General features: G+C 36.4%; 1 protein-coding gene across 1 annotated transcript in view; it reads left to right on the forward strand.

Moving 5' to 3' along the window:
• GPC5 (glypican 5) overlaps positions 1 to 27,840 on the forward strand; it is a 713,875-nt gene that overhangs the window by 129,343 nt on the left and 556,692 nt on the right. The window contains 2 exon segments of the mRNA XM_010581507.1: positions 4,123 to 4,256; positions 8,373 to 8,498. Of these exon segments, the coding sequence (XP_010579809.1) occupies positions 4,123 to 4,256; positions 8,373 to 8,498 (260 nt within the window).

A 27,840-nucleotide genomic window follows, 5' to 3' on the forward strand; every position in this document is an offset into this window, starting at 1 on the left:
TTTAAGAACATTTGACCAAAAGAAAAAAACAACCAACCAACCAACCAACAGAAAAACCCATAGTAAGTTGCTGAGGCTTGTCTGTTTTAAAATCTTATAGCAGTCTTCAGTTCTTCCTGAAATTCAGTGAGATATGTAATTCTCTCCTGAATAATATTTTTGGTGATTTTTCAGCCTCACTTTTGTCAGTGTATTTTTGGTCCCCTTTGAGAACAATTTTATACACTCTTTCAGGATTTTGTGTTTGAAGCCAAGAAGAATGCTCAGTTTGTGGAAACATTCAGTGGGAATACCCTTTCAGTGAAACTGGAAGATAGTAAGAGTACCTTCTGGTCAGATATTGCTGGAAAATGGTCATTTGTTAGATCGTTAGTTTAGTGAGACCATTCCCCTTCTCTCAAAGTTATGATTCCAGTCTGTGTCTCTCAAGACTGGTGGTGATAGCACTGACCAAATTTTTACCTGGAAGGTTAATTTCACAGCCCCAAACCTAAACATAAAGAAACAATGTAGCTAGTGGAAATAGTTGCAGTCCTTCAGAAAACATGGGAAATACAACAAAGTGGCATCACACTTACACCATGTACTCATTCCTGCAGATGTAAAGAATGCATTTTAAAAAAAGCCAAACAGAAATTATTATGGAAAATGTATTTATCTGGTTTTTAGACCATCATCAGCTGTGTCTTGGGAAATGAGATACTGACGTTTTGATTTCAAATTATTTGGCTCACAGACACAACAGGCACCTGAAGGCAAGATAAGAGTATATGACCTTTTCTTGTGCACAAGTTTACTGAAGAAACCATAGGACAATGAAGACTGGGCCATGTGAAAGTACATTTGGTATGCATATACAGTTAATGGTGGAAACAACATAAAAGTGACAGCCACTAGCGAACAGTTATCAAAAGACAGATTGGATTCAGCTGGGTGAGTGATGCAAGTGTGATGTACCAAATACAAAAAGAAGAACCAACACCACACAAAGCCAGTTGGTCAGTCAGTGGTCCCAGGGTTTAAATATCAGAGATATGAGAAAGGTAACAGAGGTGATGACATCATCACTGTACATGCTGAAGTAGCTCATCCTGCAGAAACTATGAAGAAGTAAGTGACTTTGCTAAAGATGCTGAGCTAACTTTCAGCTCTGAGAGCTGTTGCTGTCATTAACTGTGTGATTACTGTCATGCAGTTCTTTGTGGGAATGGCAGAGGTGTATGTGGTTCTGTACAAACTCTTTTTATCATTTAACTAATGCTTTTTTTCAGAATTTTCCAAAAATAGCTTTTGGAAAAAAAAATCAGTTTTTAAAAAGACGTTTCAGATAATGATTGGGTTTTTATGGTATTTACATATATAAAGTCTACCCAATATTAATTTTTAAGAAAGATTTTATATTTGAAACTAAGGTTTATTTTTAAATGTATCAGTGAATGCAAATTTCCTGGTATTGCACAATGCATTTCTTGAGACATTCACTCAAAAGAGAATGAACAGAGAGAAGGGTCATTAGACCTTTTTTGAAGCAATTGTATAATACATATAAAACAAATATCTGTATTCCAAGACACTATGACTGTAAAAATTATGTTCATTTTAGTCAGAGTAAAATATAATGAGATTTTATTGTAAATTCAAGAAATATAGATAGCTGTGGATTCTCCTGCCTTTCTAGTGAAGCTGAATGCATATGTTTTTCAGTTTACTATACCTGGAGGCAATTTTTTTTTCTCTTTCTTTTTTTCCCTGACCCAAAGGACTGGTACCCATCTGCTTAGGGTCTGTACTGGCCAGTGAATCATCTCCACCATGTTTCTCTTCCCCTCACAGGCGCCCACCCTGCAGTCAGTCTCTGAGAGTGCCTGGACAGCTGGGTTGCCTCTTTCAGATATGCAAGGCACCTAAGACCTACAACAACCTACACACCTAACCCATGCCTGTCATGAGACAGTGCCTCCTTCCCTAACATCTGGATCTGACTCTTGCTGTCTGTTAAACCCTTATTTTTATTCTTGGTAAGACAAAGAGGTGTTGAAGAGTGTATGGCAAGCTGGGACGGAGGCAACCCAAGCCATCGGTTGCTTTGTCATAAAAGCTGATCGTAAGTATAATGCTTCCCATGTCACAGCAGTGAGCATAAGAGATCATGAGCAAAGTGAGACAAGTAAAAGGACAAAAGCATATTTTGTCTCTGGTAGATCTGCATTATATTGGTGTAGAGTGGCTGATGGGATAGACTGCTGCATAGGCTGGTGAAATGCAGCACTGAAGGAGCAGACTCGCACAAGGATGGATGAAGCCTAGAAAGAGTGTAGAGACTGACGGGGGCGGGGGGGAAATGGGAGTCCAGTTAAGCTGATGGAGAGCATGGGATAATGTGCTCTGAAGAAGAGCTAATGGGGAAATAGTGGAAGAAGTGTGAGCGAGGTTTGAAACTGAATTTGAGGACAAGAACAAATGTAGTAAGATGCTGTCCAAGGAGACACTGCTTCTGATAAGAAATGGTGAGGTGAATACTTCAAGACATGTTTAAAGTGTATCCCATTAAGTCCCTTAAAGGACATTATCTGTATGTCCGGGGAGAATTATCTTGCAGGTAAATTCATGCATCTCATTTGAAGGGGATTCAAACTATAATTTGGACGCCTAAATTAACACATATGTATTGCAGCCAAAAAGGACTATTCACTTTCAACTTTACCCTCACTTTCAATTCATACGGTGAATGCTTATTGATACGTAGTAATGATGCCGATTCTTTCTTCTTTTGACTGGCATAAGCCAGTACATTCAATGAGTCTTTCATTATCAACACTTACACCATGCATAACAACAAAGAAACTCATCAAAATTAGATATGTTCATTTTATTTTAGATTTTAAATGTATTTCTTAACTAACACTACAGCAGTTCTTAGTTGGAAAGGTGGTCCCTAAGACTTGCACTTTTATCTTTAATATCTGTGATGGTAACTTGAAACATGAGATTTATTTCCTTTCTCTGTTCTTGCATTTGGGGATATAAAATGCAACAGGAAACAGTAATCCTTGTTGTACAACCTATGCACCCTTTCCTCTGTCTCATGGTAGCATTTTGAGTATGTTTCTGCTTCAAAAATTGGATCCCTGTCTTAGAGCCAACAGCGATCTCCTCTCCCCCTTTTTCTTTTAAAAAAGTTGAATACCTGTTGAAACCGAGTTTTCATAAATCACATACAGTATTAGTTTTTCAGTAGTGCATGCGTGCTAGCTTACAAGATATGTGCTGTTCAGTCTGCTTAATATGTTGTCTGATGTGATCCCAGCATGAAGTATCTCTTATTTAATATGTATGTAAAAATATGTATGGCCCTAATTATTTTTATTCAGTGACTAAGAATAATGAGCTATGAACATGAATTCATATCCTCTATCATACAAAATGCTCAGTATCACATTTTACAAGGAAGAAAATGGGAGTTCATGTGAATTTGTATCTTTTGACATCTAGATCAGAAAGCCAGACATAAAAAATCCCTTGATATTTTCAACATCTGTGGTCCGAATCATTAAACTTACATCTTGGATCATTAAATTTACATCTTGCAAAGTTGTAATGCAAGTTTCCACCATGCTAACTGTTCACTATATGCTCTGGGTAACTGTGCTGAACATGCCATAATAATTCATCAGCCCTGAAAGAAATCACAAAGTTCAATGCATATTAAAAATGTGATCAGGCTGTATTACAGAAAAAATGGAAGTAGGCTGCTGTTCACAACACATCATATTCTCTGGGGTTACTGTTACTGTCTGCATAACAATACACTTTTCTTACAGGAAGAAAAAAGCCACAATCAATAAAACACATGTAGTGACTTGCATATACACCTGGTATTCCTTTAAAAGGAGTGATTTTGTTTCATTTTTTTTTCTACTATAAAATGACTAATTATGTGTTTACTGCATTCATTATGTATATAGTGTTGAGAAATATGATAATTAATGACACTTTTCTTAGCTTAATGGCCACAGAACTTTCCTTCTTACTAAAATGGACTTAAACTGAATTGTGAGGTACGTAATAATTTTTGTTTACATGTGTTCTTTTCTTCTTCTTCTGGCTTTTTTTTCCTTTTAGGTGAACAAGGTATGTGGTCCTCCTGTGAGGAAGCCTACACGGTCTCCAGGTCGCTCCTTTGATCAGAACAAAGATCATCAAGGGTTGAAGATGTTCTCAAGAGACAGTGAAGAAACCTTTGCCAACAGTAGAAAGTAAGAAAGATATTAGTTTTACACTCAGAAATAAAGAGTGAAGCCATTAATTTTACAACAGAACAGATTATATTCAATGCAATGGCATGCATTACTAGAGAATAAATAAAGGCTGCAAAGAATGAAGCATTTCAGCAATGCAGTCTGCTCGGTTACATTTTGGAAAGAATAATTTCATGGCTAGATTTTATTTTCTGAAATAATGTACATATGACCAGAGGCATTTGGTGTGGTTTAGAGTACTTAAAAAAATGGATAACATTGGTAGAATATGAACGTTGGCTCTATCTTTATGAGTAAATTTTCAAATTACATTTAACTTGCACATCAGCAGACATTACTAAATCTGTCAAAAAGTGATTGTGACTTTTATTGGAAGACTGTACAAATTGATCAGACAGAAAAAAATGAATGACTGTTCTTACATACCTTTCTACTGTAAAAAATGAGACAACTAAGCATTTGGGGTTAAATCTTGAAGTCCTCGTTCAAGTAAGTCCAGCTGAGTTATTTTCTCTGGCTCTTTTGCCAGTATACAGTGAATTGAGGTGACTGCAAGGACTTGGAGATTTGATTTATACCTGGCTCAGCATTACAGGGTAAAATTTGCCTAACTGCATATGAGCTAGGCGTTTAAGCTGCCGTATAGTCTATGGAGAGGAGGACTCAATTCAGCTGCCCCCACAACTACAAGCATCCAGTGCCACTTGAGGATACCCTCAGGTATCCCAGCTGATCTGCTGCTGCCAAGAAGGATGCAGGTGTCCTGTAAATTGTATTGTATATTCCAGCCTTCTGCAGATATCTTGGATAGCTGAGGGCATCTCAAAGGCCAGTCTAGCTTTAGACAAATTAATCAAGCATTTAACAACCATAAGGAGTAATAGCACTGTAAGGAGTAAGGATAGTATTACAGTTGAGACTAAAGGCCCTATTATGCAAATAAAGTACAAAGTTAAAATTAGAAATTTCATTTCTATCACAGTATTTGCTAAAATACAGAGAGGTTTTCTTTGTTCTCTGTTTCCTCTCATTTCACTTTGAAGTGTAGAAGGAAACTGAAGTGAGAGAATTGCAGGGAATAGTTGCTCACTCCTGATGTCTGGAGAAGAAAAAGTGCCTCTGAACTTCAAAGACAGACCATTCTTGTTAGTGCAAGGTCCTTCATGTTCCAAATAGTGGAGGAAAAAAAACCCAAAACCAAACACAGGATTTAGAGAACATTGTGGGAATGGAAAGAGCTGCAAAACACAAGTTTGCTTTAGCCAGCACAGAAGTTCATCAGGCAATACCCATTATACAGCAACATTTTCTCTGTGTTACGTAGCTAAGCAAGTTCTTGATGTTTTCTGATTGCTAGCACTCTACAAACATGAAACCGAATTCTAAAATTTCACTTAATCCAGGACTGTTCCATGTTTCAAAATAAGTGGTGTCTGGATTGACCTCAGGGAGATCGCCCAAAAGACCTGAAGGGGCACCAGAGGCAGTGGGCAGCACGAAGCAATGCTTTTTTACCGTGACTTCCACCGGCCTGAGGTGATGGAAACTCTTCATGGCATGCAACAGGCACTGCACCAAAAAGGAGGAGCAGGGAGAAAACTTGAGATCCACTGACACAGATTTCAGTTTAACAACTTCATAGTTGATATCATCTTCATTGGCTGCCTCCTGGATCACCTCCTTCCTTATTAGTCACAATCGCTTTATATTTCACTTTATATTCCCATGGCAACTGTAACAATTCCTCACATGGAAGAGCAACTTCAGTAAACATTTGCAGCCTGCTTTTAAGGAAGTGCTGTTCTCTGAGTCTAACTCCGCTTTATTTACCTCCCATGTACTTCTGGCAGCAGGTTGCTGGCAGCAACTTTCACAGGCTTCAGCAGAAAAGCATAGGCTTCTCCCAAACTGTGTAGACTTGATCGTTGAGAGTTATCTGAGGGAAAACAAATGAACAAAATTATTTCATTAAATATGTGACTCCTAAGAGTTCTCTGATTTCCTAAGATTTTTCAAATGCATCTCCAGATGAAAGTTTACATTTTACAGTATGTGGTGGACTACATCTGCCTGAACTTTTTGTAAATTATTTTTACCATCAGACCTAAGCTGGTATTTTCTAGTACTATGTGATACAAGAAGAAAAGGAAATTTCTCTGTGCTTTTGACACCAAAATTGTCAGATGAATTTAAAAAAATTCTAAGCAGAACCTTTGATAGTAACATACGAACTTGAACGTATATAATGCTTTTTCCTCCAGAACTTAACATTGCAGACAGCTTTTAGCATGGAGAACAAAATTGTAAAAAAAATGAACATTTCCATATAAACAGATAAGAAGTATTTGCAGCTTCCACTGACTGTAATTGCACATTTGTGCTCAGCTGCCTATAATTACATGCTATCTGGTCCAGAAGATGATGATGTGAAAATTGACATTCATACCATCTGCCCTTCTAACTACTTTGGTCAGACATCAACAGGGGCTGAAATCAGTTATTACTTCTGTATTAACTTTAGCTTTGCCTCAGGATGTATTTACTAATAAACTGAATGACCTTTCTGTTAGAATGTGGTTTGTCACAAGATATTAGGGCAGCTGTATTTATTTCAGTTTCTGTGTTACACATGGATTGATTCTGCAGAAGAAGAAATTCCAACTATTTACTATGAGAGGACTCTCTAGTTTTCATCCAGAATGTAAAGCCAAAGCATAGACAAAATCAAAATCAATCCCACTCAATGGGAAATGGAGGAAAATTGCAAACATACTGCACACAGTGGATGCAGTTTTGGGGATGGAGAAATACAAGATACAACTATTTATGGCTGGCAGAGTGTGGATGAACCATATTTACATATTTAAGATATATTGTGCCTAGGCAATTTTATGATGCATAGTCAAAATTGACCCTACCTGAGATTTTCAGAACTGCAGTTTTACACTTAGTAGGGCACTCACATCACATTTAATAGGCATAGTAAATCTAAATCACTGTGGTTTGTGTAAAATATTTGCCCTACAATTACAAGAAAGAACATCTGGCTTTTTAAATGATGGGACTGTATATAATCACTCACGTTTTAATTTGGAGTAAACAATATTAATTTAATTCCTTATGCCATTTTAGGCCTACGTTGACTAAATATAGGGAAATGTGTAGAATATTTCTGGCATTTTTTTCACAACTCCAGACACCATACAAGAAGTTAAAATAAAGTGAAGCTTGCAGGCTTGCAGAGCAATGAGTACAGCATTTGCTGGTGCCTTTCTTTGTGCCTCCAGGTCATAGATAACTCAGTATAGTGTGATGTTCTAAACCAGAATGAGTAAATATTTTAATTTTTCACAGCAGGAATGGGTCTCCCAGGAAGAGATTTTCAATACAATTTATAAACATAAATATCACAATCCGGTTAAAAACATACTAACTAAAAATTCATTCATTTGTTTTGATTTAAGTACAAAAACTTATCATTAGCTCTGGGCATCTTGACAATTATTTAAAATAGCAATACATAATTTATAATCTACCACCACAGCACATGATAAAACTGATGTCATTTTTCAGACAGTTATTTAAGTATCCACTAAATATTTAACACCTGCATCTTAAACCCATCTTACCTAAATCTTGAGTTGCTCCATAACTCTAACAAATATTCTTTGTAGTATTTGTAACACTATGTAGGGGACTAGTTGATAGCACTTTTGAAAAACAGATGATTTATTCATAGACACCTATTTTTGTATTTGCTATGCTTTTTTTTTGGAACATTTTTTAGTATATTTGTACAAGTGTAGCATTGCAAACTGTATCACAACTCTGCAAGAAAATTTCAGGTTGGAGGAAAATAATTCCTGTTCCAGAGCATAAGTAAAGTGTTTTTGTTCACTTTGACCAATAAGAGTATCAGCTTTGTAAACTACTGACATGTATCTGAGAGAATCAAACTTATCTAACAGGAAATTGACAAATTGATTTAAAAAATCATTGGAATCAATGGAGAGTAATAGAATAAGCACATTCTTTATCTTCTTGTAGAAACACACAATGGCAGTACTGCTTAATGTTATTGATTGACACTGTCAATTGTGTTCCCCTGTGCAGAGAATTTATCAGCCACCTCTGGCTCTACGGAGCCTTTTACAGCAGCCTGGCTGATCAGCCGTGCGGTAATGAGTTGGCAGCTGCCAATGGACTCCCGTGTTGGAACGGAGAAGATGTTGTAAGAAGGTACCTTTGTGACTCACTTTTGTCTTTCCTTTTGTATTTCGTGTTTCTCTAAAGGAGCTTCCAGCTCAAGTACATTGTTTCCCTAGATATGTGTCAAGGTTAGTTCAAAAAACAAAGCAGGGTGGGTTTCCTTCTCTCAGGCTTCACCTGTAAACAGCAAAAAAAATCTGCCTGTGTCTGTTTTGAGAAAAACAAAGAATTCTGCTGTTCTTCAGACATTTTTCCTTCAAATTTATGGCACCTAAACCTATACTGGAAAAGAAGCTGAATTGACATTTACAAAATACAGTTGGAGAAAAAGAATATGGATTTTTGTTTGAGCTTGATCTTTATGAAATGCTCCTTTTAATACAGAGTATGTGATAACAGACTCAAGCTATTTGCTTAAAACTTTCTATGACTCTGAAGAATGAGGTAATCTCTTAATATGTATGGCTTCTCAGGGGAGAGCTAAAAGTTAAAACATGAAGATAAAACATTTTAGAGGTGAAACACATGTATTTTTTTATGTATGCAGCATCTTGGGAGACATCAGTCAGCAGCAGTGGCAAAGAAGAGATAATAATGAACTGCTATGCTGCTGGATGTGTATCTCTGGAATCAATATATTTCACAGCTTACAAAATACTAGCATTTGTGGATGTCAGAATGATTGTCAGAGAGCTGATATCTATGGTTTTGCTTTATTGCTCTCATCACCAGAACAAGTATTTCTCTGAGCAGGAAGTCCTTGTGATGACAGAGACCAAAATATTAAAAGGTTCATTGCAATTACTTTTTTATAAAGATCATGCTGTTAATACAGCATTTATTAGTAGGTAATATCAAAGGTCATTTCAAAGAAGGTGGCTAAAGGCTGTGAAGTGAGTTAAAGTGGGAGATAGCTGGTACCAAGTAGAAGGAACAGTGACAGCCTGCACCTTCAGGTGTCTCTAAAAAGGTTAGGTAGCAGCTGTAATTTATTGATCAATGATACCTAAGGAAACTTAATGGATACCCTTTCAGCAAACAGCTACAGGTCTACTTTTCTTTATCTTCTTGGGCAGTCCAATGCTTTAGCAGCACCAACGCCCAGTGAGTGGTTAACTCCCTTGATAGTCTCATTGGGAAGCTTTGTCTTAAGCTTTCAACAATCTTCTCAAGATGACATGTTCCTTCTTTAGGTATCTATATTTGAGATTTAATATCAACTTTACCTCCTGGCTTTTGTTTTGCTGCCCCTCCCCAAATAAGTTCTACTATTCCTACCATTTGTTTCAGTAACAATGTGAAGTAAGCATCCTATAATTACAGATTTCCTAAGAACAAGGTACGTGTATCATTACTTCTGGCTGCTTACAGTCTTAACTATTAATATGTTATATCTTTTCAAACCTATATTATTATATGGTACTATTATATTTTAGTTATTATTATTAACATTATAACATTATTAGTGTGTTATATATTCTCAAATGTATATTATTATATTATATGGTATTATTATATTTTAGTTACTATTATATTATTATACTATTACTATGTTTATACTATAGCACTATACTGTTTGATTTTGATTGATTAGACACTAAAGTCCTTACACAGAAATGAGACATTCTACTAAATACTAGACCATAGTGGTTTTTTAAAAGTAATTTAATTTGACTAAAAATATTTAATTAATGCAATTTATTTATTTGTGGATCAACCTAAAGATATAACTGATGACAAAAGCACTATATCTTAAAAGTAAGACCACTTTGATATTAGTTTAACTTATAAATTTCCTTACTATAATATTTTGTTTTCATATGTATGTTAATATATATATTTATATTTTTGGTCAGTAAATTTTAGTGTTAACTTCCTGAAAGAGCTGAAGTGTAGATAATATTTAGAAGTACAGACAGCTGATTAAAACCAGAAGAGCAGGATGCTCTGAGTTGCCCTAGGTTATCAACTGGAGCTGAGACCTGCAGATTAGTTCCTACATCTCAGTACCTCTACTTGTACACGAAATATGTTGTGGTACATATTCTCCTGCTTCAGTAGCTATATGAAGGTGCTCACATTTGTCCTCTTCCTCCCCTTCATTTTGCCTTGTTACTCAGTTAAAATGTCCTTTGTTCAATTTTATTTGTTTATATTTGTTCTTTTGTAACTGAAGGGGAAAAAAAATCTTTCCTGCGCTTTGACTGAGATCAGGGGTTTTTTAATATTATTATCATTATTATTACAGAACTGTTAATCTAGGGAAAAATGGGCACTCTTTTCTTTTTGTGCTTAGGCACATATGTGTGCCTGCTATGAAAGCAAGGCACATGTGACACAAGCATGCAGGAGAGGGGCACACGCATTGGGCGTGCAATGCCTGGAGATTTCTCTTGGTTATGGAAAGTCAAACTCAGCCTCAGAAACACACTCAAACAAACAAATCCTACAAATTCAGAAACAAGGAGGTTGTGTTTGAGCAAGAAAGGCTCCTCTGCACCACAAATTATGCTGGGAAATGACGTTTGAAATGGATCAATGAATCAATCAACTAGCGAAGAGATCTGATGGGAGATGAGCAGCATCAGAAGTGATTGTGTTTGGGGATATCGTGAAGGGAAATTAAGGCATCAGGCTTTGGGAATGTGGACTGGAGGCAGTAAGCCTAGCCATTGTGCAGGCAAACCAGATTAGAAGGGACTAGTAACATGCGAAAACCAGGGTAAGCCATTCAAAATGATCTGGATGAAACTCAGCCTGGGCCCAGTTTTAGCATTTTCAGGAAAGCTGTGGCATACTCTTAGAGTGTTCCCAGAAGTATTATGAGATCAACTGAGAATCTAGGAAACTCAGCTTACAAAAAAGGAGTCGAGGAATTAGATTTCTTTAACCTGGAAAAGAAAAACTGTTAAGAGAAAACACAAAGTGCAAACAGGCTGTTGCTAGGGGGAAGAAAAGTGTCTGTTACCTGCTTCCATAATGGCTAGGACACATAGCAAACATTTAAAATATATTCTGATTAAATGTTAGGGAGAGTTTTCTAGTGGCAAGGATAATAAGGGACAAAACCAGGTAGTTTTGGGGTCCATTGTCTGCCTGAAAGAGAATGTTTAAGAACAGGGAAGACAAGGCACTGAGAAATGATGCAGCAAAAGCTGATTTTTCTTGGAGATATGGAGATAAATTGGATAACCTCTTAAAATCTCCTCCAGCCCTCTGATTCTGAATCTAGCATTATCTAAATCCTGTGTTGCTCAACTTCTGTTGCCATGATGCCAGGATACTGTGACATTTTAGAAGCAATAATGACCAGAGCAGGCATCATCGTTTTTCTCTGTAAATACTGAAGAACACCTGAACCTGTACACTCACTATCTTTTCTTCTTCCCCCCCCGCCAGTAATAAATAAAGATATTGATGAATTCATTTATGCAGTGTTCCTGGCACAGATGGGGGAAAGTCTGTATGTTCAAATTAGTTAAAGATGAGTAGATTTTATCTGGTTTGAGATTCTTCATAATTTCCATCTGGTTTTGCCTTCTATTTAAAAATCATGTGCCATAGCTGGTAATGACTGCAATTTTGGGCCTGTCGTGGGAAAGCAATATCATAAGCTACATAATGCTGGTGTGAGTGTATCAGGACCTGAAGAGATTGCTGAGACTGTTTACTGTATCTGTGTTTCAAGCTGCAAGTAGCAATAAGCCCTGGAGACAGAATATGCGTTTTAAAAAAATCTTTGCAGTTCTTTCTCCTTTTCCGTGCATTTTTTCTAAAGGAAGTAGTTCAAGGTTTTAACAGCTATAATATCATAGCTCAGATAAATCTTACAGCCTTTGCTGTTTCTAATACCATCTAAGAGATTATGAAGCCTGGATGGGAAAAGGTCAGAAAAAGAAAAAGAGGGTATTATTGAAATGAAAGCTTACTTAACAGTTTACATTTCATATGCTCGAGCTGTTTCTTTTTTTGGTTTAAGCCTTTTTTTTTTTTTTTTTCCCCCCCCTAAATCATAATGTCATGGCAGTATGGCCCTTGATTCTGAAACTAGAAATTGTTCTGAATCTAGCCTGTCACACAGTGCAGACTCATGCTTTTATCAAAAACTGAGACCAGAATCCCCAAATTCCTGTATTCATGTCAGGCAAGAATGGTAGCAGGCAGGACTTGCAGGAGCAAGACTACTCTTGCAAGGTCCACATCACTGCAGAATGAGGGAGGGGGACGTCTCAGAGGAATCTTCAGCCCTTCCACTGTTTTACCCAATGGTGTGACTACAGTGGTGGGGAATGAAATTCAAACTTCAGTTTTAAAGGCATAACTGAGTGCCACGATGAAGTACCTGGAATTTAGTGTTACAGGATTCATTAGGTTAAATGGAAAAAGAGGAATTGCAATTAATAAGTCATGCACTACCAAAGCATATGAGAAGAACTGCATGCATCAGTTTGGACTTTCAGTGGATCTTAGCATTAAAGCTAAAATAACTGGAGTTGTGCAAATAGACTGAGATTGTTCTCATTCATGAACATAAAGTGGTTTAACTGACATTTATACAGTTTCGGTACTCCAGAGTGCCTGGCTAGAATGTGAAGAGAGATGGATTAAAAATCCACAGAGGAGTGATTCCACTGAAATAAAAATAGATATGAGAGAAGAAAATAGTAAAATTATGTGTGTTGAAGGATTCAGGAGTAATGGAGATTATTAAAAACAGCTAATCAAGTTTGGAAGGAAGAGTTTCATATCTAAAGTATCAAAATTAAGAGGAATTAAACAGCATGATTGATTTTAATTGCTGAGCAAGTTGTTAGAAAGTGATTATAATAAGCATCTATCATCAAATAAATGCTTAGCTTTAGCTCAGCTCTTAGGCTGGGGAAAGGAATTTTCTTTTTTGATTCTTAAATATTCTGAAACAAGAGTACCATCCTGAATCTGTTCTTAGCCAACAAGAGAAGATAAATGGTGATATAAGGAGATCTAATGAATTCCTTTTAGTTTTCTTCTATTTGAGGTAGTCATCACGTTAGAATGAAGCAGAATGTAAACTGCCATCAAAGGCATCACTTGCCACCTATGGAAAAGATTTGCCTGAGCAACTTGACTCTTACTGCTTTGCCTAATACACTATTGCCAACAAGGACCAGTGACAGATGTGTAGAGAAAAAAAAATTGTAAATATGTGCTTCCTCACAATCTGTAAATTTGGAAATGCCTGACCCAGAGCTGTGAATGTTCAGTCTTCCCATGAACTCATAAAATCTTAGCACCAATAGCGTTCCACAGCAAGCTAACCAGAACTTTTCAGATACCAAAACACTGAGTCAACTTAAGAGGTAAATGGTGGATAAAGATATTTTTAGGCTTAATGTTTTGTAAGGAAAATGAAAATTAAATAAATTGTTAAATCCAAATGCCTGAAATCTGAAGTATTTTTGTTTTGAATTGCTGCTGCCCCTTTAAGGATGCTTGGAAGTGAAGTCACCTGGACTGTAATGAAAAATCAAGTCATCTGGTCTATAAGAACATGGGGGTCCAAAGGTCCTCCCTGAATTCAGGAGGATTTTTTCATTACAATTTATACATTTTCATTTGGAAAACTACTGACATCAGGATATGTTTGATGACCAATGAGCAACACCATTAATTTTACCACTGCCTGCCAACCTCCCCCCGCCCCAGTCACAAATCATTTCTTATTGATCCTACTTGACTTGTTAGAAGAATGAGACGGGCTTATGATAAATTTTTCTGTGTCAACGTAGAAAACAAAAGGCATTTCTATTTCTGGCATCAACATGTAATTGAATAACAAAAAATAATTATATTGTTCTAGTTGCTGGTTTTCTGGAGGTAACTTTTCGTCGTCTTTTCTTTTGATAAACCTTAAACATTATTTTTAGGTTAGCTTAATGAATTTGGGGATTCTAGTGGAGAATATAATCTGAACTATTCATTCCAGAGAAAGGCAAAAATTAGAAGAAAGAAGGATACTGGCTTGATGATAGATTATATAAAAACTAGGTAGTTTATATGAGAGCTGAAATTCAGATCCCTGTGTCAGATGGTTTTAGGAGATCCAAGTCTGACATCAGGCGAGAAAAAGAAATAGTATGTGATCCCTTTGTTTATATTAGTTGTGGGGTTTGTTCTCTGTTTTATCATGAGATATAAAAACAAAATAATTCCTGCTTTCATAGTGGTAATATCAGTTCTCAATATATACTTAGATAAACCCCATGACTCTTGAGTATGGAATTTATTTAATTATGTAAAAGCAGCAAAATATGTATTGCATTTGATTACCTGAAAATAAATGATCTATTTTTCCTTTTGTTTGCTTGAGCAAATATATAATTTTCTGGAGTGTTTCTCCTAGAAACATTTGAGTCATTTGTCATGCACAGCAGGGGTTATAATAGAAGGGTTCTAACACCAGGTGAATTAATTTTTATTAAGCTGGTACTGATTTACAAAATGTATTGACTTTTAAATTGAAAAACATTAGAGCCACGTTAAATAAATAATAGCGTTTATAAAGTCACAGAAGGCTGTTGAAAGATAGGCATGAGAAAGAACAGTGACCAAGGATATTCTAAGAGTTTGAATTATGGCATCATCATACCTTCATTTTGGAGTGTTTTGTTCTTTCATTTTATACAGCCATAGAAAAATACACTTACTCCAGGATTTAGTATTAGTGATGACTCTTAGAGGTTTTCCTAGGGAATTCAGGACTACTTTACCATAGTTTATGACATGAAACAATGGAGGCAAAAAAAAAATATCTATCATCTCCTTTTTGTATAATACGGTTTTATATTAATACCAAGGAAAAGTCATACAAGAGGCTTTGCTGCATAGTTCAAAAATAAGCCCAACATAAAATAAATAACTGTGAATCATAGCAGGTTATATTAGACAGAAGATTTGTGTATTTGTGCCTCACTGAAGTTCTTATAAAAGAAATGTGATCTAACTGAATTCAACTTTGATATACAGGATATCTTTCAAATAATAAGTTCAGTGATATTTTACAATGAGGCCCCTCTCACACAGTGATGTTCTGCAACATTTTATATTTCTAAAACCAAATTATTTAGCCATGGCAATTTAATACAACAGCTCTCAATGAATTTTTTAAACAATATTTTGGGTTGTGAAATATCTTCTATGGGATCCTCTTTCACTGTAATGTTCACAGCAGTCCTCTATAAACACTGCAGGCTTACCAGTCCAGACAGCAAACTTCTGTGTGCTAATGTTCAGCACCGCAGCATTCACAGATATTCCTTTCAGCCTTTGTATTGCTATGTTACGTCTGCCAAAGACTTTTCTCTTGACAGCTATAGGTCAGATTTTCATTGAGCATCCTGCACCAGCTGTGAAAATACGCTACTGAAACTTAGATTATGGTGGGGTTTTTGTTTTTTAAATTTTTCACAGCTGACTTACATACTCAAGGAGGGTGATTTGAGAGATCTGGAAATTGATTGGAAGTCTTATGTGAAAACCACTGATATTTCCTGTGTGTCTAATGGCAAAAGTTTGCAATAAGTTTTTCTCTATTTCAGAAAAAATTTGCTTTATATAGTCCTATTTTGGTGAATATTCTGTAGAGCTTTATGTATACAGCTTGATTTTGTTGATATTGTTTATGTAATACAGATGATAAAAAATGGTATTTGTAAGTTTTATTAATGCATTCAAAGAATGAGTTCATTCATTAGTTTTTCTAGAAATAAATATTATTCTTTCCAATTATATCAAATTCTTCTTGCTGCTTTTGTAGTCAAAAGAATCATTAGATCCTCTCTAATGAAGTAAAACTAATCTGCCATTCACAACTGGGAGTCTACGAGCATGTACTTCAAAATACCGTATCTTGTGCTCTCTTTAATAAAAGTTAAGGTTTCTTATCTTCCTTAGCAGCTCAGCTTCTTCTTGTATTCCTTTAGAATTATATGAAGAGAGGCACAAGTTGCCTTATATTCATTAAAATGACTATTTTGTTCTAACTGTTTCTATTCTAACACTGCATTCTTAGGGCTAAAGTTTTTTAGCACTCACCCACATGTGGGCACTCAGGAAAATTAAGCTGAATTAATGAAAACTGTGAATTTAGAAATCAGTGACATTAGCTCATTTTTTCCTCAGTTCATTGAATGAATAAACGAAACTGAAGCTACTTTAATTCAGAAAGAATTTTAATTATTAAAGCATAGTATCCCACACAGAAGTTTAATCATGTTTTGCTAGCCCATGTAATGCATTTGCATCTTTAATATGTTCCAAGTGATGTTTTGAGCTTAGCCATGTAGGCAAGCACATACCTGCTATGAGTACTTCAGTGACAACTATCTCTGAAAAAAGACTGAAGCAAAAACTAACGAAAAGGACATGAACACACTTATATATGCCTTGCTGCAGGCTTAGTAAATGACCCAGTGAAGCACTAGTGTGAATAGTCATGTCCAAATCTGAAAGGTTTTCATGTTCAGGTACTGCCTAAGATTTCATGAGAAGTTATTATGAAGAACAGATCAAAGCAGCAGAATTAAATTGTTACATTCACGCAACAGGAGACTGTTCAGATTATTCCCAAATACATACTTGCTACCTAGGAGGCAGAGAAAGAAAATATGAAGCATAAAACACAGTCCAAACTCTCAATGAACTATTTTCCTTCCACAATAAGAGATCTCTCTGCTGCTTGTAATAGGCAGGAGTACCAGCAGACCTTCCTTCAAACTGTTAGAAATCTTGATGTATATTTGAGAAAAATCCCATGACTATGGATGGAGGGATTGCACTGTAGCATACTGCTGTGTAAGAATATGTAGCTTTTCCTCTTAAGGAGTGTGAGGTGTGAATCTCTGTCACGTTAATTTTTAAACACATTTATGTCTTATGTTAATAAGAGCTTGCTGTGCTAAGACTTGTGATATTATTCATCTCTTTTTCAGTAAAGAGAGAAATGGACCCTTGTAGGATGCAATTCATTTAATCTTTAAATGGTTGGATAGAACTTCCTAGAAGGACTTGTTTCTTCCCCTTGGCTGTAAAGGGCGTCGGTCTAAAGGTAGTGGTAGAATTTATGTTATCTAAGTTTAAAATATCTAAAAGCAAACTAATATGAAGCATCTATGCTGAGATTAAAAACCAAAATACCCTAAACACCAAGTGTTAAACCTGGGAGATTGATCCAGAACCATTATGCCTAAGTGTTTGGGATAATTCACCAGAAAATTAGGTACGCATGTTGATCCATATTCTGAAAGTAATGATGTCATATAGCAGTGTTGATCAATTTCTGCTAGTGCTGATCTTCTGCTTAAAGTGATGTATGAAGGTAACTGGGGTAACCAGTATAAAGAATTGTGCAGGACCAAGCACCACTCTAGCTCTTTCTCAGTACCTTTGATGAAAGACGGAACATATTCCTGAATAAGGTATAAAACTTTCTGTTTTGCATAGTTTCTTAAAGTTGTTTCGTTTTAAGGGTTAGATAAAAATTGGGAATGGATTTGGAGAGAGTTAGGGTGTTTATGGAAAGAATATGATTTTTTTTTTCCATTTTCCCTCTGTTTCCTAAGCCTATTTTCACTGCAGAAGAGGTTATGGCATCTAGAACTCCAGGTTTTAAGTCTCCAGTTCTTATAAAGTGCTATAAAAACTGGTATGTTTGTGTCCTTTTTCCAAATATGATGACAACAATATTTGAGAGAAGCTTATGTTCCTGTACACGAGTACGTTCCTACTAATCCTTCTTTTAATATGTCTTACTTTCATATCCTGATGTCTTTAAAACCTCTGAATCACACATAAGTACAACAATAATAGAGGAAGAAATAAGCCTATCCTATGTTACAGTCTAATAAAACTGCTTTTTTTTTTGTTTGTTTAATGAAATACTTCTGCAATCTACAAAGATAGCATGGCAGATAGCTAATATTATTGCCTTCAGTTCAAACATCAAAGCAACATGTTCTATTCTACTTAGGGAAGAAAAATATATTATCAGTGCATCTTGAAATCCTTGTACAGAAACTGTTTAAAATAAATAAAAATAACATAAAAAGTCCTAGCAAACAGTGTTTTTGATATAAGGATGTTTCATTTTCCATTGAAAAGTATTAAACATGGTCAGTTAACATGCTGCAGTTCTGAACGGTAGAAGAGCAGTACTGAATGGTACAGTGGTTCTAGACAGCAGCTAATGGAGAGAGACTGCATAAATCATTACAGTTATTTTTTGAGCAAAAGCCTCCTGTATTTGCAGATTATCACTATATTTTCTTCAGTTCCTTGAACAGGAATCCCAAGATAAGGGCAACTGGCTCTTGACTGCATATATTTCTAGCACAGGAAAGATTTGACTATGGTCCAAACCAATGAAAACTCATTCTGGAGTACTGCCCTTCAGCCTTTTGACAGCACAGACTGTATTCACAGAGATCTTGCAGTAATCATTTAATTTCAAATCCATATTTTTATATCTAGGGAATTAGTTTTTCAAAGGAGAATTTTTTACCAGCCAGTTCAAGAGCTGATAGCTAGACTCTGCCCCCTCTTCTGTACTTTTACTTCCTTAGTAAAGGAGTCTATTTGCAGAAAAAAATGTTGAGTCAAACAGCCTGAAGTTGTTTATTTGCTTAGACACCTGTGAAAGATTTAAAATGAAAAATAATTTGGCTCATGTCTCACTTACTGCTGTTGATTCTCCTGGATTCTTACGCTGATAATGCCATATTTGAGTATACAAGGAAGACTTCATTTTGGGGGTGGGATTCAACTGACATCTTCAGCTCTGCAAAACTTAGGCATCTAATCTGGACTTCTCGAGTCCATATAGTCAATGGAGAGAGACACATCCTACATAGCGCTAGTGGACTTGCTGTTTCTAAAGGTTGTGATCACTTGGAGTGAGCAGCACAGCGCAGCTGTGTAGCTTAGATGATCTGAATCTTGCCCTCAAAGATGTGTAGGTCTGAAGGAAAAAGATTTGCCCCCAAAGAGAACAAGTAGAGGCAATTCAAAGCATATTTCATGGCTATCAGAAAGAAAGTACAGAAATGGGTCACTTCTACCCTGTGCCTCAGGGAGCTGTAGTTAGAGGTGCACCACTGTGCACCGTCCTTGGGTAAATGTCACCAGAAGATGACCGCTGAAGGTAAAAGAAAAACAAGTTTTCTGAACATCAGCTGAAGCTCATTGAATTGCTTTTTGCTGCTTCCTTCTTTCAGATTCCTCTAGGCTTTGAACCCCTCTGGAGAGGGAGCCTATGTGGCAGATCCTTCAACACTGCCATTGGAACAGTTCGCAGTGTGATAGATACAGCACATACGATGAGTCAAACAGATGCACATGACAAGAAGAACTCTTGTCTCAGCTGTGTACACAAGTTGTAGTGGAATACATGAAGAGAAGCCATATGTAAAAAGATCTTACAGTTGTTCAGATGAGCAGTTTTCTCTAATACTTCCATCACCTCCAGAAAGAGTTAAACTATTTGGGATTTGCGTTGTGCCCCCCCCCCCCCTTTCTGTAAACATGAAATAGACCTTGAATAGATAAGATTATCATTTTGTGGGAAGAGAACAAATTCTTTCTCTAGGGACAGACCAACTCATGTCCTAGGAAATCTCATATTCTGATAAATAGGCATTGTAATAAGTTCATTTTTCTCATTTATATGTGTGTATAAAATAATTCTGAGCTTATGCATTTGAACTTGTGTGCATCAGGGGGTAATGCTACTTTACCTTCACCTGACTGCCTGTAATGAAGAGGTACAGATACATACTGTAGTCAGATTTATTTTTTTCTGTCAGTTAGGTGTTGAACACAACTAAATTCACTCTGTTGTGAGGAGCTTTTTGGAAGACGTGAAGGTAGATGAATTCCCTAACGGTATTAATTTTGGGGGAGGTAAACTTGGGGGATAAATGAAACCCATCAGCTGAAATCTGCTGAGATGATAGGACAAAAGTGGAGATTTCACTCTGAAGTTAGCTTCAATTTGGGGAAGCTAAGCCTGAGGACAGACATTGTCAAATGAATAGATCCCAGCTATGGGAAATTGTATTAAAAGTCTTGAGGTCAGCTGGTAGTTGAAGGGAACATCTGGAAAGCAAGCCAGATTTCCAGTAAGGAATGATATTTTTATTACCCACATCTGTCTCAAAATATCATTGCTGTTCTGTAAAAATTTGCATTTGGTAAAATTAAAATACTTTTTTGCTTTCACCTTAGTATTTGTAGTGAGTTCAAACTAATTATAATACCTTGATAACATCAGAAAATTTGGGAGATAAACTTTCTGCTGCAAATTTTTTTTCCAAACAAATGAAAAAAATTTCAGCACCAATATCATCACAATTAAAATAACCCATGACGAATCCACATTAAAAAAGCATGTTAAAACTAGCAACCCTGGGGCATGTTTTTCATCACAAAAAAAAAAAAAAAAAAAAAGGGACATCATGATGATAGTGACAATAATATGTCCTTCTGTGACTGTGGTTTTCTGTTTAAATGAGACCACTTTCCTGGAACATTTGGAGATCTAACTCCAAAACAGATTTCCAGCACACAAGGTTAAAAAAGTGAATAGGCAATAGTCCTTCACAGTTACCAACAATAAATGATGTCTGGCCAGCCAACTGAAAAAGGAAGGTACTTAGCCACATAGTGTGTAATTAAATCAGAGAATCTCTGTCCCAGGATGTTGCGGAAGTCAACAGTGTATCTTCGTTCAAAGAATGGCTAGACAAAATCATGGAGTAATTCTTCAAGGACTCTTGATAAAGTTACACCATAGATCTGCTTTCTATAAATTGCCAGAAACTGGGGGACTGTACCCAAGGAAGAGAAAGGAGAAAGCGTAGCTGTGTATTTTTATTCCAAGTCCCTGCGGGCTAACCTTAGAGAGTGGTTGCTTAGAGAGCGGAGCTTCTTGAGTGGAGACATTTCTCCATTTGAAATTCTTCTCCCTGATACTATACTGGATATTTCTGAACCATTTTCTCTTAGAAAAAGAAAAAAAGATTGTTGGGCACTCAAATGAATGTAAACCAGCTGTAACCTAACTATCACTCACACTTGTGCATTCACTTCAAGGCGTGTGTACTGTAGATCCACAATGTCCTGCTTTGCAGCAGTCCCTCAGAACTAGGAAGTGAGAGCCAGAAGTCAGAGCAGAAATGTTTTGAAGTTTTACGGGCTTCCCCACTGTGACAAAAAGATAGAACTTTTTTCTTCTTAATTTCATAAAGTATGAAGAGCTCAATCTTATATATTATTTCCTGTTATTTCTTTGGAGGAAAATACTGGTGTGATTTTTTTCTTTTTCTCCCTCTAATCTGTCATCCTCCTCTCATTTTTTCGTAACATTTTTTAGTTTACCTCATATTTGCGCAGCTCTCTCATGCAGTATTTTTCACATCTTTTTCCCATTGATTTCCATATTATTGTCTCTACTTTGCATTCCACTTCAAGTCTTTCTTCTTTGCACTGCATTTCTTTATTTTCACTTCATTGGAGTCATATTAATGATACTACAACGACAAAGTGGACTTTGTAATTTTATTATTCCTGGTTTTTCTTCTGATAGCCACAGAATAACTTTAGAAAACAAAGTGAGTCTGTTTGCCAGTATTTTGGAAAGGAGTCCTTCTTGTTCTACAGGATTTTGACAGGTGAAGTGCATTCTGTGTTTTAAACCAGAGATGTAGTGTTTGAGGTTTTTTCCCTGTTTGCATCTTATATTTTCTTACTATAAATTCAAGTGACTATTAAAATCATTCATTCTAAAAAAAACCTGCAGAACTGTAACAATGATGCTTGTGAGAAACCATTTGTCAGAAGCCAGCCTTACTTTCAAACACTTTAATGGCAACTATAGTTCACATTTCATAACCCTGTTATGATCGAAGAGAAACAAACAAAAAATGGGATTGGGAGGGGGGCTATGTCAATACTCATTTGAACTGCATCCAATCTGATTAGGCCATAATCTGTCACCTTTGTTCAAAGTTTCTTTTTTTCCACGTATTCATAGCATTGCCAATCGCAACATCAAGAGAAGCAAAAACTTTTTTTGGTGGCCCTCCGGAGAGATCAGTTCTTTCTGTTGCTGCATCCTGGGTTGCCACCCAGTGGAGAAGACTGTAAATTCTCGTCGCAGGCCCAAAAAGAAAAGCCTTGTTACTCACCGACCTTATTCTGCAAGGAAATACCTGTGGGTGGTCTTTCATGAAAATGCTGCTTGCTTTTGTTGTTTTCCCTTGCTTTAATTTAGATTTAGAAGGTGAACTAGCAATAGCACGGAATCCTCAGGTAAAGAAAGGCCTCTGGGGTTTGCTTCTTTTCTCTAGATATTTGCTGGGTTTGACCAGTGTGTTACATGCCGTATAACAGCCTAATAAAACAATGCAGCTCTATCTATATTAATATAAAAACTGATTAATATGGCAGTGGATCAGAGCTGTGATTTGCAACAGTGTCTTGAACTCTACAAAAAAGTTACATTATTCTCAACTTCTTGTAAATTATGCCATGTGCTATTACAGTCTCTTCTAACACAAACTTCATTTGGCCTTAGCTATGTTTAAACAAGCAACTCACAGCTTTGAGGAAAAAAAAACCCCAAACCACCCAAAACCAGTTTCCAGCATGTATAACTGAATTATCTGACTCATTCTGCACTTATTTCATCTAAATGTTTGAAATTGCTGAACAGAGCTAATGTAGGCAAGTGTTGGCAGCCACCAGTTTTTAAGTGGTGTGTCATGAGGAAATACTTGGAGTATTTAAGGGAAGGAGGACACTAGAGAAGGGTGAATAAGAGTGCAGGAAAAAGCAAGGGCACTGATCACTCTACAGAACAAGAGAAATGGAAGGCAGTGACCAGTAACTTCCATATCAGAAGCAATTCCTGAGTAGTCATCATTCTGCCCTGCTCCTCGAGCCCAAGGGTGTCCAGAGCAGACCAAACACAAATGGAAGAAGATAGTGGCTAAATCCTCTTTCCTTTGGAAGTCTGTAGTAGGCCATTGTCATGATAAAAGCCAAATTACAAAGCACAATCTCAAGGAGTGCTTTCTTTCTTTAGGAAGATTAAAAGCAACAGAAACTCAAAATCTTTTCAAATTTTCCCTCACGTTTTCAGCTGAAAAGAAGCCTCCTTATCTAGTCTATTACCTGTATTTCCATTTTTCAAATTCTTCCCCCAAGCCTTTGTCAGGAGAGAAGAAAAGAGGGCAAGGCAGATTCTGCCTGTAATAGCTCATGTAGTTTTCCAAACTTGTCATGAGAGGTTCTGCTTCTTTAAAGTCCTCTTCATATTAGTATACCTCTTACTGGTGGACCCAAGTTGTAGCAGATAAGGTAGAAACCTTGGAGGATATAAGCCCTATGCCTCAGTACTTTTCTGATTGTTTGCAGTGTGAACCAAACAAATGCATATTGCTATTTATCCTTTTCACAGTAAAAACATGCATGAACTGCTGCAGTTCAGGACTCCAAAGGGAAAAAAAGATAATATTTCCTTATACTATTTTTTCACCTCGTATGTAGAACTTCTGTTGTTATTCAAGGCTCATAAACAGAGAAAAGCCTGCGTTGGGAAGGGACCTCTGGAATTACTGGTCCAAACTTCAGTAAGAAGTCAGGGCCATAGATTAGGTTATTCAGAAATCTGTCAAGCTGAGTCTTTTAAGATTTTCAGTGACAGAAATTTTACCAGTGTTCTGGGCAACCTGTTCCAGTGTTTAATTATCACAGGGTGCATTTTTTTTTCATATAGCCAGACAGCATTTCCCCTGAGCAACTTGTACATGTTGCCTCTTGTTCTGTCACTGTGCATCCTTGTGAAAAGAGCATCCCCTCCTTCTCTGTACCTATGTTTTAGGTGCTTTATAAAGGGTGTGGTGGGATTCCCCCCTAAGCCTGGTCTTTCCCAGGCTGAACACAGTTCATTCAGCATTTCTTCATATGTCAGGTTCTCCGGCTCTCTAAACATCTTGGTGGCATGTTAATGGATTCACTTTGCTTTTCAGGCCTGTAAAGGCCCATGTGTTGCCATGACATTTGCAATTATGGGTTTGGTTTGTGTTTTCTTTTTTTCCCTTCAATTTGTCTTGAGTGTAGTTTGGGAAAGGTAACAAAAGCACACTCTGAAATCCACTCCTCACCTTTAATATGACCTCTGTCACACTTTGGACATAGATCTGGGTATTTTTCTAAGACCAATCATTATATTAATCTATTTTAATAATTGCCAGAACTAGTTACATCCTTATTCAGCCTTCAGACTATTTTTATTCATATATATTCTTTAAGATTGCAATACAGCATAAAGTTGTGGGATTTGGGCTTTTTTTTTTGGTTTTGTTTTTCCTCTGCTTATAATCACAGCTGTGTAAAGTATGGCCAGATATGGCCATATGCAATGTTTGATATACAAATGTATATAGTAAAAGATTAGTAGGATGCAACTGAGAAATTAAACAGTCAACAGCTAAGAAGTGGGAGACTTCTCAGAGAAGAAAAAAACTCCCACCCATTTTAAATCCTTAGTATACGTGCAGAAACTGGAGAGGAATTCTTTCCTCCTAAATTGTGGATGTGTTACTGACCTGCTTTCTACTTGACGAAGCAGATACAGATGCATCTACATTAGCATTTTAATTTGGATCAGGAGTGTGCTTTTGACACAGATCTCAGTCATCTCCAGTTACTTCAGTTCATGTTATGGAGCAGCCTTGGGGGCAAATAAACAGGATTCCTTTCAGATGAAACTCAATGGTAAGGTGTGTCTGAAGATTGCACCTAACATACCCTAACTACTAATGGGCATTCAGTCTCTTGGGATTAGAGTAGGTCTAATTAAGTATTCTCTCCCCTCCAAATATCTATATTGTAGATATTGGGCCCTAAGCACCAAGTTTTTACAGAAGCAAATTTCTGTAAATTTGTGGTTACAGAATTTAACTACTTGCTGATGTTGGACATAACTTGGCTTGTTATGGCTCACCATAGGGAACTGTGCATGTGTGTGGGAGGAAGGGAGGCTGTTAGGAAAACCAGTGTACAAAACCTGGCAAACACAGGCACATGAGGGCAACTGTCTGGATTTCCTTAAAAAAAAAAAAGGGAGGGGGAATGCATGTCCTAAATATATTTGTATTCAGAATATTTCCTGTTATTCTAAGACTCATTATTTAAATGGATTATATGTAACAATTAACATCCTTTTTTTAAAAAGAATCTTATTGATACTTGTATTGAAAAGGGAATTGTTAAATTACATGCTTGATATAAAGGCTTGTGATTGTTTAAAATAATTATGTTTATAGCAACACAAACCTTTTAATGAGGTATGATGAACTGGGACATCTACTTCAATGGAGGAAAATGAAGTGAAACACTTTTCCTCCAAATAGAATACATGATCTGTTGTTTCAGTGGGACAATCATCATGTACAAGCCACTGTACTGGGACGTTTTTCAGCCTTAATTGCCCTGTCAGTTACAATTAGAGGTGTTAATGTAACTGTGAAATGCTACAAATTACTTGTGGCTTTTGCTCCTTGGCATTCTCAGCCTGTCTTGCACAAAAAGATATCAGAATGACTGAGATTTCTTGCTGAGTCTGTTATTAAGGTTTGCTTGTTATACTCCCTGGGTACAGTTATTCACTCAGTGTGGATTCAGTATTATGGGTGTAAAGATGCCTGCAGCAGAATGGTTTAATCCTTTAAAGTAAGGGGGGAAATATTAATGTATTAGGCATTTTTTCTGAAATAGCTTTGGCTATAATAACAATTTGTATAGCTGTACTGGTTAAAAAAATTACTGTTTTTACCAAAGTTGTTATTAGTATGAAAACCTATGATTTTCACAATATTATGGGTGCTTACTGATCTATAGTTATTTGTCATTGTTTTTTCTGTTATAATAAAGGAGTTAATGTTTTTCAAAATCCTGCCACTGTGGTGATCTAGAACAAAGGGATCATCTTAGCAGAATGACAGAGAGATTTTTGACTGTTGGAGGAAACATGAACTTGAAAGTGGGGCACTGAGGATACTGATTTGCTAGTCCTTTCATTTCAGTAAGCAGTATCAAAAGGTTACCTGGTCCAACACTAATAAATAAAGCAAAGGAGGCAAATCGAATGAATGAATGAACGCTATGATACTATGTTCCGTGATAGAGAAAAAGATGAAATGCGGGAGATTCACAGAAGGGTGGCCAAATGCTCCCAGCTGTGCAGTAGGTTAGATTTGATTTTCTTCCACTACTGAAAAGCTACCAAGTGTAGTCGTTCAGTGGACTAATGGACTTACTTTGTCTTGTTTTGAGACAGCTGCTCTGCATTTTTTCAGTCTTAGAGATTGCATTGCTTTTTGAAAGGGCAAATGTCTCTGACAGTGGATTAAACTCCCTAGTGTTTGCTTCAGACTGCGGGATGGTTTTACCCCATTGCCTGAAATCTTGGAACCTTGAGTAAATTGTACACAGTGAGGGGCCCTTCAGTATAATCACCAAGTGATGGATGACTAGGTGAAATGACAGATCACCTGTTTGCTCAGTTTTTAAGTATATCTACCGCTTAGTGAAGCAATCTAAAATATCAGTCATCATTATTGGTTGTTTCTTTGGATTAACAACTGATTACTGAAAGCCATCATTTCTAAGGCAACATTTTAAATGGTATTAATCCAGGTGAAGTAGTTTCTCCTTAATATCTTTTTGTTCTTTTATTTGTGCAGTACAAGTATCCTGCTAAAATAAATGTAAATGTAATGACTGTAAAGCCTGAGTGTTAAGATCTTTCCTTTCAGCCTGTGCTTAGAAGGGGAGATGTCAGGATTTGAAAATATTTTGAAAATAGGAAAAAAGAAATGAATCATTAGCCTTCCAAGACATGAATGGTTTTCAAAGCAGCTTTTTTTTGTAAACTTTGAAGGCAAGCACGTGTTTGTATGTTAGGGAAGTTTTTATCTTACATCATTTTTCTTATCTCAGCCAAACAAGTGAGCAATTGCTAAAATTATATAATTGTTAGGAATAGTAAAGACAAAATTGTTTACAATTATTTAAGCTATGAGAAGTAATGATCCTTTTATAAAATTAGTAACTACTAAGACTTTATTTTTTGCATAATGACAAGTATACATTATTTTAGAGATGGCGTGGCACTGAGTTATGTACCTATATTCTTTGTGTGCCTGCTGACACACCTGAGGTAGGAAAAAAAAAATCTGTAAACTGAAAGCATTAATATATTCACCAAGTAGACTAAAAAGATTGTATCACTGGTGTGTGACATAGTATATAAACGAAATCTAACACGATGCTT

Source organism: Haliaeetus leucocephalus, unplaced genomic scaffold, assembly GCF_000737465.1.
Source record: "Haliaeetus leucocephalus isolate CR32 unplaced genomic scaffold, Haliaeetus_leucocephalus-4.0 Scaffold784, whole genome shotgun sequence".
NCBI classification, from domain to species: Eukaryota; Metazoa; Chordata; class Aves; order Accipitriformes; family Accipitridae; genus Haliaeetus; species Haliaeetus leucocephalus.